Below are 18064 nucleotides of genomic sequence, written 5' to 3' on the forward strand. Positions count from 1 at the left end.
TTTACGTAAAAGAATGAATGGACACAAATCAGATGTCAAGAATGATAACATTCAAAAACCAGTTGGAGAACACTTCAATCTCTCTGGTCACTCGATCACAGACCTAAGAGTGGCTATACTTCAACAAAAAAGCTTCAAAAACAGACTCCAACGAGAGACTGCTGAATTGGAATTAATTTGCAAACTGGATACAATTAACTTAGGCTTGAATAGAGACTGGGAATGGATGAGTCATTACACAAAGTAAAACTATTTCCCCATGGTATTTCTCCCTCCCACCCCACCCCCCACTGTTCCTCTGATATTCTTGTTAACTGCTGGAATTAGCCTACCTGCTTGTCACCATGAAAGGTTTTCCTCCTTTCCCCCCCCCCCCCGGCTGTTGGTGATGGCTTATCTTAAGTGATCACTCTCCTTACAGTGTGTATGATAAACCCATTGTTTCATGTTCTCTGTGTGTGTGTATATAAATCTCTCCTCTGTTTTTTCCACCAAATGCATCCGATGAAGTGAGCTGTAGCTCACGAAAGCTTATGCTCTAATAAATTTGTTAGTCTCTAAGGTGCCACAAGTACTCCTTTTCTTTTTGCGAATACAGACTAACACGGCTGCTACTCTGAAACCAGAGATCTTATAGGTGTTTGTCTCTGTCTGAGGGGTTGGAGCAAATGCAGTAGAGCTTGGCTGTAGACAATGGATTGTGTGGGGTGTCCTGGATGGAAGCTGGAGGCATGTAGGAAAGTATAGCGGTCAGTAAGTTTCCGATATGGGGTGGTGTTTATTTGACCATCGCTTATTAGCACTTTAGTGTCCAGGAAGTGGATCTTTTGTGTGGACTGGTTCACGCTGAGGTTGATGGTGGGATGGAAATTGTTGAAATCATAGTGGAATTCCTCAAGGGCTTCTTTTCCATGGGTCCAGATGATGAACATGTCATCAATGTAGCGCAAGTAGAGTAGGGGTGTTAGGGGACGAAAGCTAAGGAAGTGTTCTTCTAAGTCAGCCATAAAAATGTTGGCATACTGTGGGGCCATGCAGGTACCCATAGCCATGTCGCTGATTTGAAGGTATATATTGTCCCCAAATGTGAAATAGTTGTGGGTGAGGACAAAGTCATAAAAGGTCAGCCACCAGGTTTGCCGTGACAGTATCGGGGATACTGTTCCTGACGGCTTGTCGTCCATCTTTGTGTGGAATGTTGGTGTAGAGGCTTCTACATCCATAGTGGCCAGGATGATGTTTTTAGGAAGATCACCGATGGATTGTAGTTTCCTCAGGAAGTCACTGGTGTCTGGAAGATAGCTGGGAGTGCTGGTAGCGTAGGGCCTGAGGAGAGAGTACACATAGCCAGACAATCGTGCTGTCAAGGTGCCAATGCCTGAGTTGATGGGGCATCCAGGATTTCCAGGTTTATGGATCTTGGGTAGCAAATAGAATACCCCTGGTCGGGGTTCTAGGCATGTGACTGCACAGATCTGTCCCTGTGCTTTTTCAGGGAGTTTCTTGGGCAGATGGTGTAGTTTCTTTTGGTAACCCTCAGTGGGATCAGAGGGTAATGGCTTGTAGAAAGTGGTGTTGGAGAGCTGCCTAGTAGCCTCTTGTTCATATTCCAACTTATTCATGATGACGAGAGCACCTCCCGGCTTGTGGCAGGGAGTCGACCACCCCGGGAGTGGGTTGGCAGGGGTAGGGGGTCATGGGCCTGCCCAACTTCACCGTCTCTCAGCCCAGGGCCCTAACAGTGCTGGAGTGATCCGCCACTGGGTCAACACGGATTCAGCCGCAACACGCTGACCTAGAAGCAGTCAGCCGCATAGCCAGACTAGCATTGGCTGCTCTTGGGCTACTTCCTACCTCCCTGGGGTTTGGTACCTCTGGAATCCACAGGTCTTCTGAGTACACTGTGGACAGTAGTCCCAGCAACTCCCCATCTGGGTCTGTCTCCTTCAGAGGCAGGGTGCTGCAGGGCGCAGATTCAGCTCCTGGGTGCTGCACAGCGCGGAGACATCTGTCTCCTTCCCAAGCTCCTGCTCAACTGAGCTGCAGAGCCCTCCCTTTATACTTCCTGTCCCGTCCTGGTACTTCTAGTGAGGGGGGAAGGGCAAGCTTTACTTCACCCACCAGGGGGAGCGGAGCGATCCCTTACTCTCCAGTCCAGAGGGATCCGCCTTGCTACACCTGTCCAGTCCAAAGCTGTGCTGACACGCAGGGTTGCTTGGTGATGAAGACAAATGCCCATCGCGGCTCACCCTGAGATCACCTGTTTTTACTTGTGATAGGAAGTCAGAATTTGAGCCTAGGTCCCCGAAGGCTAAAGTTATTGCAGTAGCTTAATGGACCACTTCGTAAATCAACAGAATGTCTATATTTAGTCATTCTTTGTCTTTATTACATTAGACACTTGTGACCATTCACTGTCTCTGTTAGACTTCTGGTTTGCTACTTGGAAGGGCCCCATTGCAGCCTTTGGAAAGAGCGTTACAGTGTATTTTTATTCCTTAACATTGCGTGCATGCGTCTTTCTCTCTGTGTGTATACAGGGAAAAAGTAAATCTCAGCAACTTGGCAAAGTTTAGCTCTTGGCCTAATGTTTTCCAAATGTAAACTTTCATTTTGTAACAGTATTGCTGCCTGAATGCAAAGAAAATTTGTCTCATTGGGTATATCTCTAGAATATTTTATTTATATATATTGACTTTGCATTTGTCAGTCTTACCAGCTCAGCCAGTTAACTCAGTCAAAGGCCTGCAGTGTTACTCAGAAACTTTATCTGCCACTTAACCCCTAATATAACAAACCTCCATATGTGTTTATGGTTGTAATCTTGAAAAGACATGTTCATCGTTTTCAAGAGAACTGGTGGACATGAGGTCCATATTTAGTGGCATACCAGTGTTTCCACTGTGAGAAGAGATCCTTCAAAGGCATGAAAGGGGTTAAAAAGTGTCATATTCCTGAAGCAATTTAGGTGAAAGTTTTCTTCTAAGGAAGTGAGCAGTTCAGAGAGCTCCCAGAAGCCTATTTCTGCATGCTCTGTTGAAAAGTCCTGTTTCAGGATCAGCCTCTAGAAGGAAGTTTTGCTCTTTAACGTTAATTTAATATAAAAATATGTTTTAGTATAGATTCCAGAGCTTATTAGTACTAGTATTAGGATAGCACCATAACTGTGGTAGGCACTGTCCATGCTCATAACTTGTTCCCAATGTAAGAAGATTGTTCTAGATTTGATTTTGATAAATAGGGAGGAACTGGTTGAAAATTTGAAAGTGGAAGGCAGCTTGGGTGAAAGTGATCATGAAATGAGAGAGTTCATGATTCTAAGGAAAGGTAGGAGGGAAAACAGCACAATGAAGATAATGGATTTCAAGAAGGCAGACTTTAGCAGGCTCAGGGAGGTGGTAGGTAAGATCCCATGGGAAGCAAGTCTAAGGGGAAAAACAGAGTTGGCAGTTTTTCAGAGAAATTATTATTAGGGCACTAGAGCAATCTATCGCGCTGCATAGGAAAGATAGGAAGCTAAACAAGAGACCACCTTGGGTTAACCAGGAGATCTTCAATGATCTGAAACTCAAAAAACTCAAAAAATTGGAAACTAGGTCAAGTTACAAATGATGAATATAAACATATAAGTATGCAGGGACAAAATTAGAAAGGCCAAGGCACAAAATGAAATTAAACTAGCTAGAGATGTAAAGAGTAACAAGAAAATGTTCTACAAATACATTAGAAGCAAGAGGAAGACCAAGGACTGGGTGGGCCCATTACTCAATGACAGGGAAAGACAACAACAGAAAATGTAGAAATGGGAGATGTGCTGACGTTTTTGTTTCGGTTTTCACCAAAAGGGTTAGTAGTGATTGGATGTTGTAACATAGTGAACACCAGTGAAAATGAGGTAGGATCTGAGGCTCAAATAGAGAAAAAACAAATTAAAAAATTACATAAACAAGTTAGATGTCTTCAAGTTGCCAGAGTCTGATGAAATACATCCTAGAGTACTCAAGGAGTTGATTGAGGAGGTATCAGTGCTATTAGCAATTATCTTCAAAAACTAATGGAAGATGGAAGAGATTCCCAAGGACTTGAAGAGGGCAGATATAGTGCCAATCTATACAAAAGGGAATAAGTACAACCCAGTGAATAACAGGCCAGTCAGCTTAACTTCAGTACCAAGAAAGATAATGGAGCAAATAATCAAGCAATTAACTTGCAAACACCTTCAAGAAAAGGTGATAATCAACAGTCAGCATGGATTTGTCAAGAATAAATCATGGCAAACCAACCTAATTGCTTTCTTTGGCAAGGTAACAAGTCTTGTGGATGGGGCGAAACGGTAGATGTGGTAAATCTTGACTTTAGTAAGGCTTTTGATATTGTCTCGCATGACCATCTCATAAACAAACTAGGGAAATACAATTTAGATGGAGCTACTATAAGGTGGGTGCATAACTGGTTGGAAAACCATTCCCAGTGAATAGTTATCAATGGTTCACGATCAAGCTGGAAGGGCATAGTGAGTGGGGTCCCCAGCACAGGCGCTGACTTCTAATTTTCCCTGAGGGTGCTCGACCCCTGCTCAGCCCAGGCCCCACCCCCACTCCACCCTTCCCACCCCACTCTATCCCCACCCCGCTTCTTCCTTCCCCCTCCCCTGAGCACACCCCGTCCCCACTCCTCCCCTTTCCTCCCAGTGCCTCCTACGTGCTGCGGAATAGCTGTTCTGGAGCATGCAGAAGGCACTGAGAGGGAGGGGGAGGAGTTGATCTGTGGGGGCTGCTGGCAGGCGCGAGTGGGGTGGGAGGCAGGGAAGCTTCACTGCCGGTGGGTGCTAAGCACCTGCTAATTTTTCTCCAGGGGTGCTCCAGCCCTGGAGCACCCATAGAGTCTGCCCCTTCCTAGTTCTGTTCAATATCTTCATAAATTATTTAGATAATGGCATTAGAAAGTACACTTATAAAGTTTGTGGACGACAGCAAGGTGGAAGGGGTTGCAATTGCTTTGGAGGATAAGATTAAAATTCAAAATGATCTGGGCAAACTGGAGAAATACTCTGACGTAAATAGGATGAAATTCAATAAGGATAAATGCACCGTACTCCACTTAGGAAGAACAATCAGTTACGTACATATAAAATGGAAAATGACTGCCTAGGAAGGAGTACTGTGGAAAGGGATCTGAGGGTTATAGTTGATCACAAGTTAAATATCAGTCAACACTGTAACACTGATGCAAAAAAAGCAAACATCATTCTGTGATGTATTAGCAGGGGTGTTGTAAGCAAGACATGAGAAGTAATTCTGCTCTACTCCGCGCCAATTAGGCCTCAATTGGAGTATTATGTCCAGTTCAGGGTGTCACATTTCTGGAAAGATATGGACAAATTGGAGAAAATTCAGAGAAGAGCAACAAAAAATGATTCAAGGTCTAGAAAACATGATCTATGAGGAAATATTGAAAAAATTGGGTTTATTTAGTCTGGAGAGGACTGAGAGTGGACCTGATAACAGCTTTCAAGTGCATAAAAGGTTGTTACAAGGAGGAGGGTGAAAAAATTGTTCTTATTAATCTCTGAGGATAGGACAAGAAGCAATGGGCTTAAATTGCAGTAAGGGAGGTTTAGGTTGGACATTAGGAAAAACTTTGTAAATGTCAGGGTAGTTAAGCACTGGAATAAATTGCCTCGGGAGGTAGTGGAATCTCTGTCATTGGCGATTTTTAAGAACAGGTTAGACAGACACGTGTCAGGAATGGTCTAGTTGTTATGTCGTCCTGCCTTCAATGCAGAGGATTAGACTATTTGACCTCTTGAGATCCCTTCCAGTCCTACAGTTCTATGATTCTATGACCAACAGCATGTGAAAGATGGGGAAGAGGACCGTAACATTAATGTGTACCTTTTTTATATACGTTATAAACCTTTGGATTTTTTGTTTTTATTAAATGTATATCAACTATACTTCCCCTTTCTCAGTGCTGTTTCCAATTTCTTGTTGGTGTAACAGGAGAATACGAAGAAGGTATTGATTGGTCTTATGGATCAGTTCAGGGATAGTACCCCATGAAGAGATGACGGTATGGAAGTGGGCACTAAGTGGAAGCAGAAATAAGCAAATCATTGGTGGAGTGTTGGGACAAGGGTGATGCAATACTAGACAAGAACAGATAAATAGAGAATGACAGAGGCCTTGAAGCTATGGAAATGAAGCATAAATTTGGTATGATGGAAAAAAGGAGCCAGTGGAGTGATTCAGAGAAAGTAAACAAAAGTGAAACATCTTTGTCCTATGTGGTTTTGTCTTTGTAACTGCGGCAGACATTCATCCCGCAGTCTGGGAAAGGGTCAATTGCTAAACAGTAAAATCTGAAACAACTTGTTGGTAAATTTGAAAGGTAAGGCGTGCATACTTACAATGGAATCTTATGGATGGTAGCATAACCGTAAAAATGCTTAATGTAATTAAATTCAGTACTGTGGTAGTTTGATGTACTATTTAAAGTTGTTTAACTTTCTTACTTCATTTCCAAGGAGAAAGTATTGTTCATAACATTATCACTACCATGCATCGCCCTCAAGACCTAACACTAAGTTTGCATGGAGGCTGAATTGCCTATTACTCTTTCCAGATAGGAGGGTAAGCAGTTGGGGATGCATCTGGAGAAACACAACATAGAGCTTTTTTCCTGCGGACCTTAGTTGCTGTTCAGTTATTTATTTGTGCATTTTGTGTAACAGCTATTGCTGAGGCATCTGGGAGCCATAACCCGTCAAACAAGCAAAACAATCTCAACTGGAGACAGTTAGTTTAAATGAATGAGGTATAGATTCTGTCTGTATGTCATTCTCCAGAGTTCCACCTAAATCTGCTTCCATGTACGGTCCTCCTTTACAACTCTTCATGGTTTTCCTTAAAATATGCAATACAGGCATTGAAGGTTTATGTGACCATTTTCATTTGCATCTTGTCATACAAATTATCAAACTGAGTGCAATTTTAAATTCCTAAGCTATGGCTCAAATCTTTTACAACCTTCTGTTTGACTTAATTATACATAAGGCTTCTATTTGTCCGGGTTTATTAATTTCATTTTTTTCAGGATTTATTTTAGCAATTTTTAAGTTTCATGTGGAAGTCAAAAAAATCAAGGTTTTTCAGGGCTTTTTCTTTGTTTATACTGTAATGAGTAATAAATAAAAGACAAATTATCCCGTCATTTATAGCATAAGTGCTACCATGGGAGTTAGGTGAGTGTCCACAAAGGGAGAATTTGGCCTTGCAGTGTTCCATAAAATAGTACAGTCCTTTGGAATACAGACCTGCTTAAATAATAGTCATGATTTTTTATACAATTTTAGTGCAACGTGGTTTCCATGTAATCAGGTTCCACTGTAAATTTTAAAATACTGTAACTGAACTTGGAAAGAGAATGTAAATGTTTGATAGAGTAATTAAGTAGTGATATCCCTGTCCAGGATTAGCCTCTGATGGAACTACTCAGATTATTGCAGAAGAAAGCAGAGGGGCCTTGCTATTACTGCTATAATAATATGTGCTTAATTAAGTAATAATATAATTCCCTTTGGCTAATAATATTATTCATTACTAAGTGATAATAATAATAAAGTGATAATATCTCTCCCCTAAAGATCAGAAAAGCATTTTCCAAGGAAGCAAGATGTTGTGTCTGACAGATGAAGTTTCCAGCAACGTCCAGAAAACTGATGTTACACTACTTGTTTTATTGTAGGCACACTGAATATGAGGCCCACTCCCCTGTATTCTGATTGGACCACAGAGTCCATTTGCATCGTTATGTTGTATATTATAGGATGTGATGAGAAAGTCAAAAAAAAAAATCCCCATTCAATTACATCATGTAATGGCAGACAGCTAAAAAGTGACAAGTTTTTAAAGTGCTTATATACCAATCCTAGAAGTCCAAATAATAAGATGGGTGAATTAGAGTGCCTCGTATTAAATGAGGATATTGATATAATAGACGTCACAGGAACTTGGTGGAATGAGGATAATCAATGGGACACAGTAATACCAGGGTACAAAATATATCGGAAGGACAGAACTGGTTGTGCTGGTGGGAAAATGGCACTATATGTGACAGAAAGCATAGAATCAAATGAAGTAAAAGTCTTAAATGAATCAAACTGTACCACAGAATCTCTATGGATTGTAATTCCATGCTTGAATGATAAGAATATAGCAGTAGGGATATATTACAGGCCACCTGGCCAGGATGGTGATAGTGACTGTGAAATGCTCAGGGAGATTAGAGAAGCTATTAAAATAAAAAAAACTCAATAATAATGGGGGATTTCAATTATCCCCATATTGACTGGGTTCATATCACCTCAGGAAGGGATGCAGAGATAAAGTTTCTTGACACCTTAAATTACTGCTTTTTGGAGCAGCTAATCTTGGAACCCACAAGAGGAGAGCCAATTCTTGATTTAGTCCTAAGTGGAGCACAGGATCAGGTCCAAGAGGTGACTATAGCTGGACCGCTTGGTAATAGTGACCATAATATAATTAAATTTAACATCCCTGTGGCAGGGAAAACACCACAGCAGCCCAACACTGCAGTATTTAATTTCAGAAATGGGAACTACACAAAAATGAGGAGGTTAGTTAAATAGAAGTTAAAAGGTTCAGCACCAAAAGTAAAATCCCTGCAAGCTGCATGGAAACTTTTTAAGGACACCCTAATAGAGGCTCAACTTAAATGTATACCCCAAATTAAAAAACATAGTAAGAGAACCAAAAAAGAGCCACCATGGCTAAACAACAAAGTAAAAGAAGCAGTGAGAGGCAAAAAGGTATCCTTTAAAACGTGGAAATTAAATCCTAATGAGGAAAATAGAAAGGAGCATAAACTCTGGGAAATGAAGTGTAAAATATAATTAGAAAGGCCAAAAAAGAATTTGAGGAACAGCTAGCCAAAGACTCAAAAAGTAATAGCAAAGAAAATTTTAAGTACAGCACATCAGAATCAGGAAGCCTGCTAAACAACCAGTGGGACCACTGGACAATCGAAATGCTAAAGGAGCACTCAAGGACGATAAGGCCATTGTGGAGAAACTAAATGAATTCTCTGCAATCATCTTCATGGTTGAAGATGTGAGGGAGATTCCCAAACCTGATGCATTCTTTTTAGGTGACAAATCTGAGGAATCAGAGTAGCAGCCGTGTTAGTCTGTATTCGCAAAAAGAAAAGGAGTACTTGTGGCACCTTAGAGACTAACAAATTTATTAGAGCATAAGCTTTCGTGAGCTACAGCTCACTTCATCGAAAGCTGATCCATCAAATTGGCCCTGTCAACCCTGGTTCTCCACTTGTCAGGTAACTCCCTTCTCTTCATGTGTCAGTATATAATGCCTGCATCTGTAATTTTCACTCCATGCATCTGAAGAAGTGGGTTTTTACCCACGAAAGCTTATGCCCAAATAAATCTGTTAGTCTTAAAGGTGTCACCGGACTCCTTGTTGTTTTTGTGGATACAGACTAACACGGCTACCCCCGATACTTGTCCCAGATTGAAGTGTCATTAGAGGAGGTTTTGGAACAAATAGATAAACTAAGCAGTAATAAGTCATCAGGACCAGATGGTATTCACCCAAGAGTTCTGAAGAAACTCAAATGCGAAATTGCAGGACTACTAACTGTCGTCTCTAACCTGTCATTTAAATCAGCTTCTGTACCGAATGACTGGAGGATAGCTAATGTAACGTCAATTTTTAAAAAGGGCTCCAGAGGAGACCCAAGCAATTACAGGCCTGTAACCCTGACTTCAGTATTGGGCAAACTGGTTGAAACTATAGGAAAGAATAAAATTGTCAGACACATAGATTAACATAATTTGTTGGGAAATAGTCAACATGGTTTTTGTAAAGGGAAATCATGCCTCACCAATCTACTCAAATTCTTTAAGGAGGGTCAACAAGCATGTGGACAAGGGGGATCCAGTGGATATAGTGTATTTAGATTTTCAGAAAGCATTTGATAAGGTTCCTCACCAAAGGCTCTTCAGCAAAGTAAGCAGCCATGGAATAAGAGGGAAGGTTCTCTCATGAATTGGTAACTGGTTAAAAGCTAGGAAACAAAGGGTAGGAATAAATGGTCAGTTTTCAGAATGGAGAGAGGTAAATAGTGGTGACCCCCAAGGGTCTGTACTGGGCCCAGTCCTATTCAACATATTAATAAATGATCCGGAAAAAGGGGTGAACAGTGAGGTGGCAAAATTTGCAGATGATACAAGATAGTAAAGTCCCAGGCAGACTGCGAAGAGCTACAAACGCATCTCTCAAAACTGGGCAACAAAATGGCAGATGAAATTCAATGTTGATAAATGCAAAGTAATGCACATTGGAAAACATAATCCCAACCATGCATATAAAATGATGGGGTCTAAATTAGCTGTAACCGCTCAAGAAAGATCTTGGAGTCATTGTGGATAGTTCTCTGAAAACATCGACTCAATGTACAACGACAGTCAAAAAAGCAAACAGAATGTTAGGAATCATTAAAAAAAAGGGATAGATAATAAGACTGAAAATATCATATTGCCTCTATATAAATTCATGATATGCCCACATCTTGAATACTGCTTGCAGATGTGGTCACCCCATCTTAAAAAAAGATATATTGGAATTGGAAAAGGTTCAGAAAAGAGCAACAAAAATGATGAGGAGGGGTATGGAACAGCTTCCGTATGAGGAGAGATTAATAAGACTGGGACTTTTCAGTTTGGAAAAGAGACGACTAAGGGGGGAGATGATAGAGGTCTGTAAAATCATGACTGGTGTGGAGAAAGTAGATAAGGAAGTATTATTTACTCCTTCTCATAACACAAGAACTAGGGCCACCAAATGAAATTAATAGGCAGCAGGTTTAAAACAAAAATTTTTCACACAACACACAGTCAACCTGTGGAACTTCTTGCCAGAGGATGTTGAGAAGGCCAAGACTATAACAGGTTTCAAAAAAGAACTAGTTGAATTCATGGAGGATAGGTCCATCAATGACTATTAGCCAGGATGGACAGGGATGGTGTCCCTAGCCTCTATTTGCCAGAAGTTGGGAATGGGCGACAGGGGATGGATCACTTGATGATGACCTGTTCTGTTCATTCCCTCTGGGACACCTGGCATTGGCTGCTGTCAGAAGACAGGATATTGGGCTAGATGGACCTTTGATCTGACCCAGTATGGCCGTTCTTATGTAGTGGTGGTTTAAAGAGGTATTGTTGGGGATCAAGGTGTCATTAACCTAATACAATGTCACTGTGGAAATTTTTAGTGGGAGGGTCTAATTTGCTAATTTTGGCAGCATTAAGTGTGAGTGGCCTTACAGCAGTGGTTCTCAAACTAGGTGCGCCGCTTGTTCAGGGAAAGTCCCTGGTGGGCCGGGCCAGTTTGTTTACCTGCCACATCTGCAGGGTCAGCCGATCGCGGCTCCCACTGGCCGCGGTTCGCCGCTCCAGGCCAATGGGGGCTGCGGAAGGGCAGCCAGCACGTTCCTCTGCCCACAACGCTTCCCGGAGCCCCCATTGGCTGAGAACGGCGAACCGCGGCCACTGGGAGCTGCAATTGGCCAAACCTGTGGACACGGGCGGTAAACAAACGGGCCCAGCCCGCTAGGGGCTTTCCCTGAACAAGCGCCGCCCCTAGTTTGGGAACCACTGCATTACAGCATTAAGGGAAGATTTAAATGTTTGTTTTAAATTGATACCAAAATTTAAAAAGCAAAGTTAAATCAGTTTTAAATATGTGTTAATAAATATACTGTCTATGATGTAATAGAGGCAGTCTCAACTCTTGAATTTTATAAAACATTTGCATAATCTTAAATAATTACAATGTTTTTATGCTGCTTTATTTTAACACACATGGGGATATTTTCAAAGACACAAATGGCGGTTAGGCATCTAACTCCCATTCACTTTCAATGGGAGTTAGAGGCTTACCATATGTATCTTTAAAAACCTCCCCCATTGTAGGTATAATTCTGTAGTGTGAAGATGAAGATTAAGCAGCGTGAGTCACACTGTATGATTAACCTCTCTGTGTGTGGGAATCACCTGCTGCCTTTTTTGGCCACTTTATGAAATGTTTTAATTAAAAGATCATTTTAGCAATAAACTGTGAAGATGCAGCTAAGGTCAGTGCCAGTGTATGCTTCGATCTAAATGTTTGCAGGATTATCTGAAGCATTCCAAACTATAGATCTGGTATACATGGTATTAACTACACTGGTTGAATTTTTTTAAAATAACGTCTGAACACAATTATTGTGCATTTTAGGTCTGTGCTTCCTACATACAAATAAAGCCAAATTTGGATTATGCCTCTAAACATTCTGGAAACAAGTATCAGGAATGGTTTACATCTTGGTTTACAGATTTGAATAATATGTAAATATGAGCTGAATCCAGACATGGGAGGTAATGTCTGAGAGGGGAGTGATTCTAGACAAAGCCAGGACCTTCCAGGCACTGATCAGTGCAGAGCAAAGTGCACAGCAAATGCTGGTCACCATGCAGACCAGCCTGTATGAAGGGATCTAGCAGATGTCGGGCTCCATACCTCTGCACACTGCAGAGGTTTCAACAGTAACTTGTGGAGACAATGGCAATTTAACTATTGTTATATTTCACTGCGTAAAATTATAAATCTTGTTGTTTGCCTTAAAGCAAAGGTCCTAAATATTCTGAGGAATTCTGAGTGTAAATGAGTAGGGGGGGAACCTATTTAGAAAGGTTATGTTTCTGCATATTATACATGGATTTTCTTCTTTGAATTGCCTCTGCATATTCCCACTTTTGGGATGCACTGGCTGCTGCTTAGACTAGTGGAATCTTCTTGGTAGCAGCATCCATTGGAGCACTTTTGCGCCCCCTGCCCCTCCCCTCCGGACCCTGAATGTTCGGGGTGGGGCTATACAGTGGAGGTATGGCATGACTTGCCAAACCCCTATTTACCTTTCATTGCCTCCCCGAGTCTATAATTGAAATTAGGACTCAGAGGAAGAGAGGAAGGTGGGTGTGATGTGTGTGCAGATGTCATTTTGAAGAACCCCAATTACAGGAGAGTAATCTTCATTTCTTGAATTAATTAGATCAGACATTATATTCCTTTTTCTCCTACCGGTAGTAGCTCAGCAGTGAGCTACTTACATTTAGTCCCATCAGTTTGCTATTTACAGTTTGCTAAGGTTTGTGTAAAAGTGAAACATAAATCTTATTGACTGGCTGGATTCAGTTTTATTCTGTGTGTTGTGTGCTCTTTGAAAGGGCAGTGTTTATTTTTTAATCTTCTACCTTTCTACAGTATTATTCTAAATCTAATCATACACCAGGCTTAGACTATTTCCATGGTTGCAAAAATATGATCTAAAATATTAGAGGTACAAAGCACATAAAGTTTAGGATTTTTTTGCTGAGTGTCAGGCCGGGGAATCAGATAGATGAGTTAAATCTTTTACAGTTCTGATTTTTAAAGATATTTTGGCAAGAATGGAAAAAAATAACATCTCTATGCTTTTCTATTAAGAGAAATGACATAATAGACAAGGAACAGCATTTTATGTTTTATTGTACCAATTTATTAAAGCCATATATTTACACTGTATTGTGGATATTCACATTTCTGTATTCATTGCTTGCACTGATGTGAAGCAACAAAACAAAAACAATAGCCGGCAGATTCTTGGTGTTTGAGGATTGGTTGCCCTCTCTCCACCCTTGGCCAAGAATGCTCTCCACATAAGTGCAGAAATAGCCCCTTGGAGAGGGGGCTTAAAGCTGCATTATGCTCTTTGCATCAGTTAAGGTGCATTCCAGGCCTTTCACTCCAGCAGCAAGATTTGCAGTATAGATCGTGTATTTTCAAGGTCAGCAGGGCTTGTTTGAAAGGAGGATCTCTCTGAGATCATTAGGGTAATAGATAGTAAATGGGAAAATTGTCAAGTTAATTGTAAAGCCTAATGATTTTGATGTTAGCCCTTTAGAATGAGGAAAAACACTCTTGGCCCTAAGTCTGCACTAAAGTGCTTTAATTTTTTCCTCTGGAGAGCTGAATTGAGCATCTTGTGCATTTAAAAGCAACCTGTGATAAATTATTCCCTTTGTGAAAAAAATCGGCTTTCAGAATCCTGCTATAACATTGGACTGCAGCAAGGGAATTATACCGTAAATCTGCAGATAATGGTTCATGCTGCTCCTTCCCCCATAAGCCTTTATGAAATATTGCCGACAAGCAAACATTTAAATGCTCAGAGATAAATGAATGAGCAAACATTCCTTGGCATCTGTCTGAATGGAGGAGGGGTAGTTTGTTTTTAAAAAATTAGAAAGTATGCATCAAGTAATGGCTTCTCTACACAGAGGCTAGCAATTGATCCTGTAGCACAGGTGCGAGTGTTCTGAACTAGGACTGAGAAGAGCTAGGGTTAAAACCCTGTTGCTGATGACGTAGGTAGGGGGATGTCATGTTTTATGTAGTTTTCACAGTAAAAAGATATCTTTAAAACTGGTTTTGTACTTTAAAAACTATGACAATCTGTAAATCATAGTATGAATCACCGGATAACTGGTATTGGATGAAATATCAATGTGTCACTTGTTTTGCTTTGCTGATGTTACATATTGGTAGGTTTGAAGGTGAAAAGGTAGGTTTCACACAGGCAGGGATAGGGGATCCAGAGGAAAGGAGAGCATGGTAAACAGACCTGCTAACAGACTGCTGCTGCTCCTTGCTGTCTCCATTTTCAGAAGCCCGAGAGGCTGCTGTGTGTTTCAGGAAATGAGTGACTACACAGAGTTCTTCTTGGAGGTTATCTCCAGCTGACAGGTTTTGTGGTTAATGCAAAATATGGTGGTTTGCTGTTTGACTACATACTTTCAGTAACCTTTACATGGAGATGAAATGTTGTAGACGTAAAAAACTTAATGAAGTTGCAGCCTCTCATTCTCTTCAGAAAAGTTGACACTGTCAGGAGTGGCTTCAGCTGCACTGTTTCTCCCTCTGATTGCCAGGTAGGTGTACTTCCACTTCTCCCGGTCTCCCCCTCCCTGACCATGGGGACCTGTGCTGAGGAACACCAACCCTGGATAAAAACTAGGAAATTAACACAAGCACATACTAGGTTTCATGACAGAGAAGATCGCGTCACAACCAACCTTGTCTACTTAAATCAGAAGTTAAGGGAAATGTCTCCGGCATTCCTTGCCGCTTTATATTGCATCCAACAGTGTTGGTGACATGCTCCACTATTCCATAAGACTTTCACTTCCATCTCCAAGATAGTGAAAAAGTAATATGTATCCCAACTCCATCAAACCTGTCGTCTCAAATAAAACCTTCACAGCAACCTCGGCAATGTTAGAGCAGATTAATTTCCCAAATACAGGACATGTGTGACAGTCAGATGTGCTGATCTGTTGATTGATACAAGGATGTAGAAGCTTACTATTAAGAGAGAGCGAGTGAGAGCTTGTATTTACTCTTTTCTGTTAATGTAAGACACGAGGATTTATGCCTCTTACTTCATGGATTATTTGATATTAAAATAGCAACTTTCTGAGATATAAAAACATTAGTTTGTGGTTTTTTGGTTATAATTTTTCTCCTCCAAAAATTGTTGTAAAGATTGCCTAGCTGTAGAGGAGGGTGGATACAAAAAACAGAACCAGTTAAAAATGCTAAATGTTATCAAAATAGTTCTTCTGCAGTAAGATGTGCCACATGCAAAATACATGAAGAGTGTTGAGGTAGAATGGCTTTATTGGCCTTCACTAGCAATGCTCAGTTTTGGCTGCACCAGTAAGAAGTATTGCATCCATTCCAAATGCCTGCTGATAACACTTTTCATAGAATCATAGAATATCAGGATTGGAAGGGACCTCAGGAGGTCATCTAGTCCAACCCCCTGCTCAAAGCAGGACCAAGCCCCAATTTTTGCCCCCTCAAGGATTGAACTCTCAACCCTGGGTTTAGCAGGCCAATGCTCAAACCACTGAGCTGTCCCTCCTCCCCTTTATACTAGAGCTGATCAAAACATTTTCACTGGGGAAAATGCAGTTAGTTGAATTAACATTTTCTGCATGAAAAGACAAATTTCAGCAGAATTTTCCTTCATGAAGAAAAAAACGTTTTGGTTTGGTTTCGCCATTTGAAATGGCTCAAACTATTTAGTTTAGCTCAGTTAAAATCCCCTTTTGCAATCCGTGCGAACAAAGTTTAACAGCTTTAAGATAGTTTTGTTTTGGTTGCATTGTACACGAGGACAAGCTCAGATTATCTGGCTATGTCTACATGGTGGTTAAGGAGGTTTTCAATGGAGTTCAGTGGAGCTGAGCTAACAATTGAAAAACACACCTTTTTGCTCTTGTTGACACTGCCTTTATTTGTAATAAGTCTCTGAAATATAAATGCAAGCCCAATGGTCATGTAAGCTCTCTTTTTTCTGTGTGAGCATGCTAGCCTTCTAATTCATTATAAGCAATGTCATAACCATAGTTGTATTGCCATCTAGCCCTAACTTGTATGTTCTTTCCCTGTGTTTCTTCTTTACAGTACGTTTTGCACCTTATAGACCTCCAGACATCTCCCTGAAACCACTGCTCTTTGAGGTGCCAAGCATCACCACAGAGTCTGTGTTTGTCGGACGGGACTGGGTGTTCCATGAGATAGATGCACAGTTGCAGAGTGCCAATGCCAGTGTGAACAGAGGTGTGGTGATTGTTGGAAACATTGGCTTTGGTAAAACTGCCATTATCTCCAGACTGGTTGCTCTCAGCTGCCATGGCACACGAATGAGACAGATTGCCTCTGATAGCCCACATGCCTCCCCAAAACGTAAGTACTGCTATACAGAAAGAGCTCTGAAATGCATGAATCTCATACATTTATGTGTTTAGCACTTTTCACCCCATTACCACTTCTTCCCCACCCTCAATAGACCAGTTCAGAGATTGTTGCCAAACCTGCCATCATGGGGCCCCCTGTCATGGTTTACTGTTCATGTGCCAGACCTGGAAAATGTGGAGCATGATCTGGTTCCTGCCAACTGAGGATCCCTGAGGAATCAGGTTGTCTTTTCTGCTATTGGCCCCTGGCTTGGGCACATCATGGGCTCTTCCATTGGCGTGCTTAATGGGAAACCTCCATCTATTATTTCCTAACTTGTTACTGCAACACACATTTATGCTGGATATATCATCTATTCCTTCCTGTACAATTGATCTATCCCCATCCATTCTGGTATAGGAGCTTGGGATGGGTCACACACTGCATCTTGAGCCTGACAACTGCTTTTCCTCCTGCACACCAGCATAAATCACTTAACCCTCTACTGAAATGCAGCCACCTTGCAGGTAGAAAGCAACAATAGCTTAATACCACACACAGGACAATTATAAGGGTAAAAAGGAATGAAGGAATACCCTATCCTACTGAAACTATAGTTAAATCTCTTGTTGGACAAATGCTGTTTGCTAGAATGAAATATTCTCATCCACATATAAGCATCTGAAATGAGACCAAATGTTGGTTTTCTGAAATATTGAATGTCACCTTCCAGAGCTAAATGGACAATGTGTAATGAAAGGCAGGGTTTGTTTATGTATTTTAACTAAAAGCCTGCAATGCACCTGCTGGATGATTCTCTCAGTCTGTTTAGAGAGATTGTGAGGGAGATTATAGAAGCTATAGTTTAAATGTTTTCAAACTAAAAACCACACACACAGTAGAGACCTGGAGGCTTTGAATAGGAAAATGTTCTACAGTCCTCACATGCAAAGCACAGAAAAGAGATCCTTGTACAAGCCAAACACACACAGGCTTTCAGTTCTTACTCCAGCGCTTCCTTGAAGTAGCAGTAAATTGGATAGAGCCCCAGCTCTAAATTCTGGGAAATAAATGAATCACAAATTGTGGCTGGAGTTATTTGTTTAATAAGGAGCTCTGAGCACCTCAGAATAAGAAATAACAAATTTATTCTGGAAAAAGCCATATATAGAATCATAGAAGATTAGGGTTAGAAGAGACCTCAG

The 18064-nt window shown here is 41.1% G+C and overlaps 1 protein-coding gene across 8 annotated transcripts in view; it reads left to right on the top strand.

Moving 5' to 3' along the window:
• Positions 1 to 18064, top strand: part of TANC2 (tetratricopeptide repeat, ankyrin repeat and coiled-coil containing 2) — a 702178-nt gene that overhangs the window by 574361 nt on the left and 109753 nt on the right. For all 8 annotated transcript variants that reach the window (XM_043503351.1, XM_043503352.1, XM_038385380.2 and 5 more), the window contains one exon: positions 16587 to 16868. In XM_043503351.1, the coding sequence (XP_043359286.1) occupies positions 16587 to 16868 (282 nt within the window). The remainder of the gene's footprint in view (positions 1 to 16586; positions 16869 to 18064) is intronic.

Source organism: Dermochelys coriacea, chromosome 27 (genome assembly GCF_009764565.3).
Source record: "Dermochelys coriacea isolate rDerCor1 chromosome 27, rDerCor1.pri.v4, whole genome shotgun sequence".
Classification (NCBI taxonomy): Eukaryota; Metazoa; Chordata; order Testudines; family Dermochelyidae; genus Dermochelys; species Dermochelys coriacea.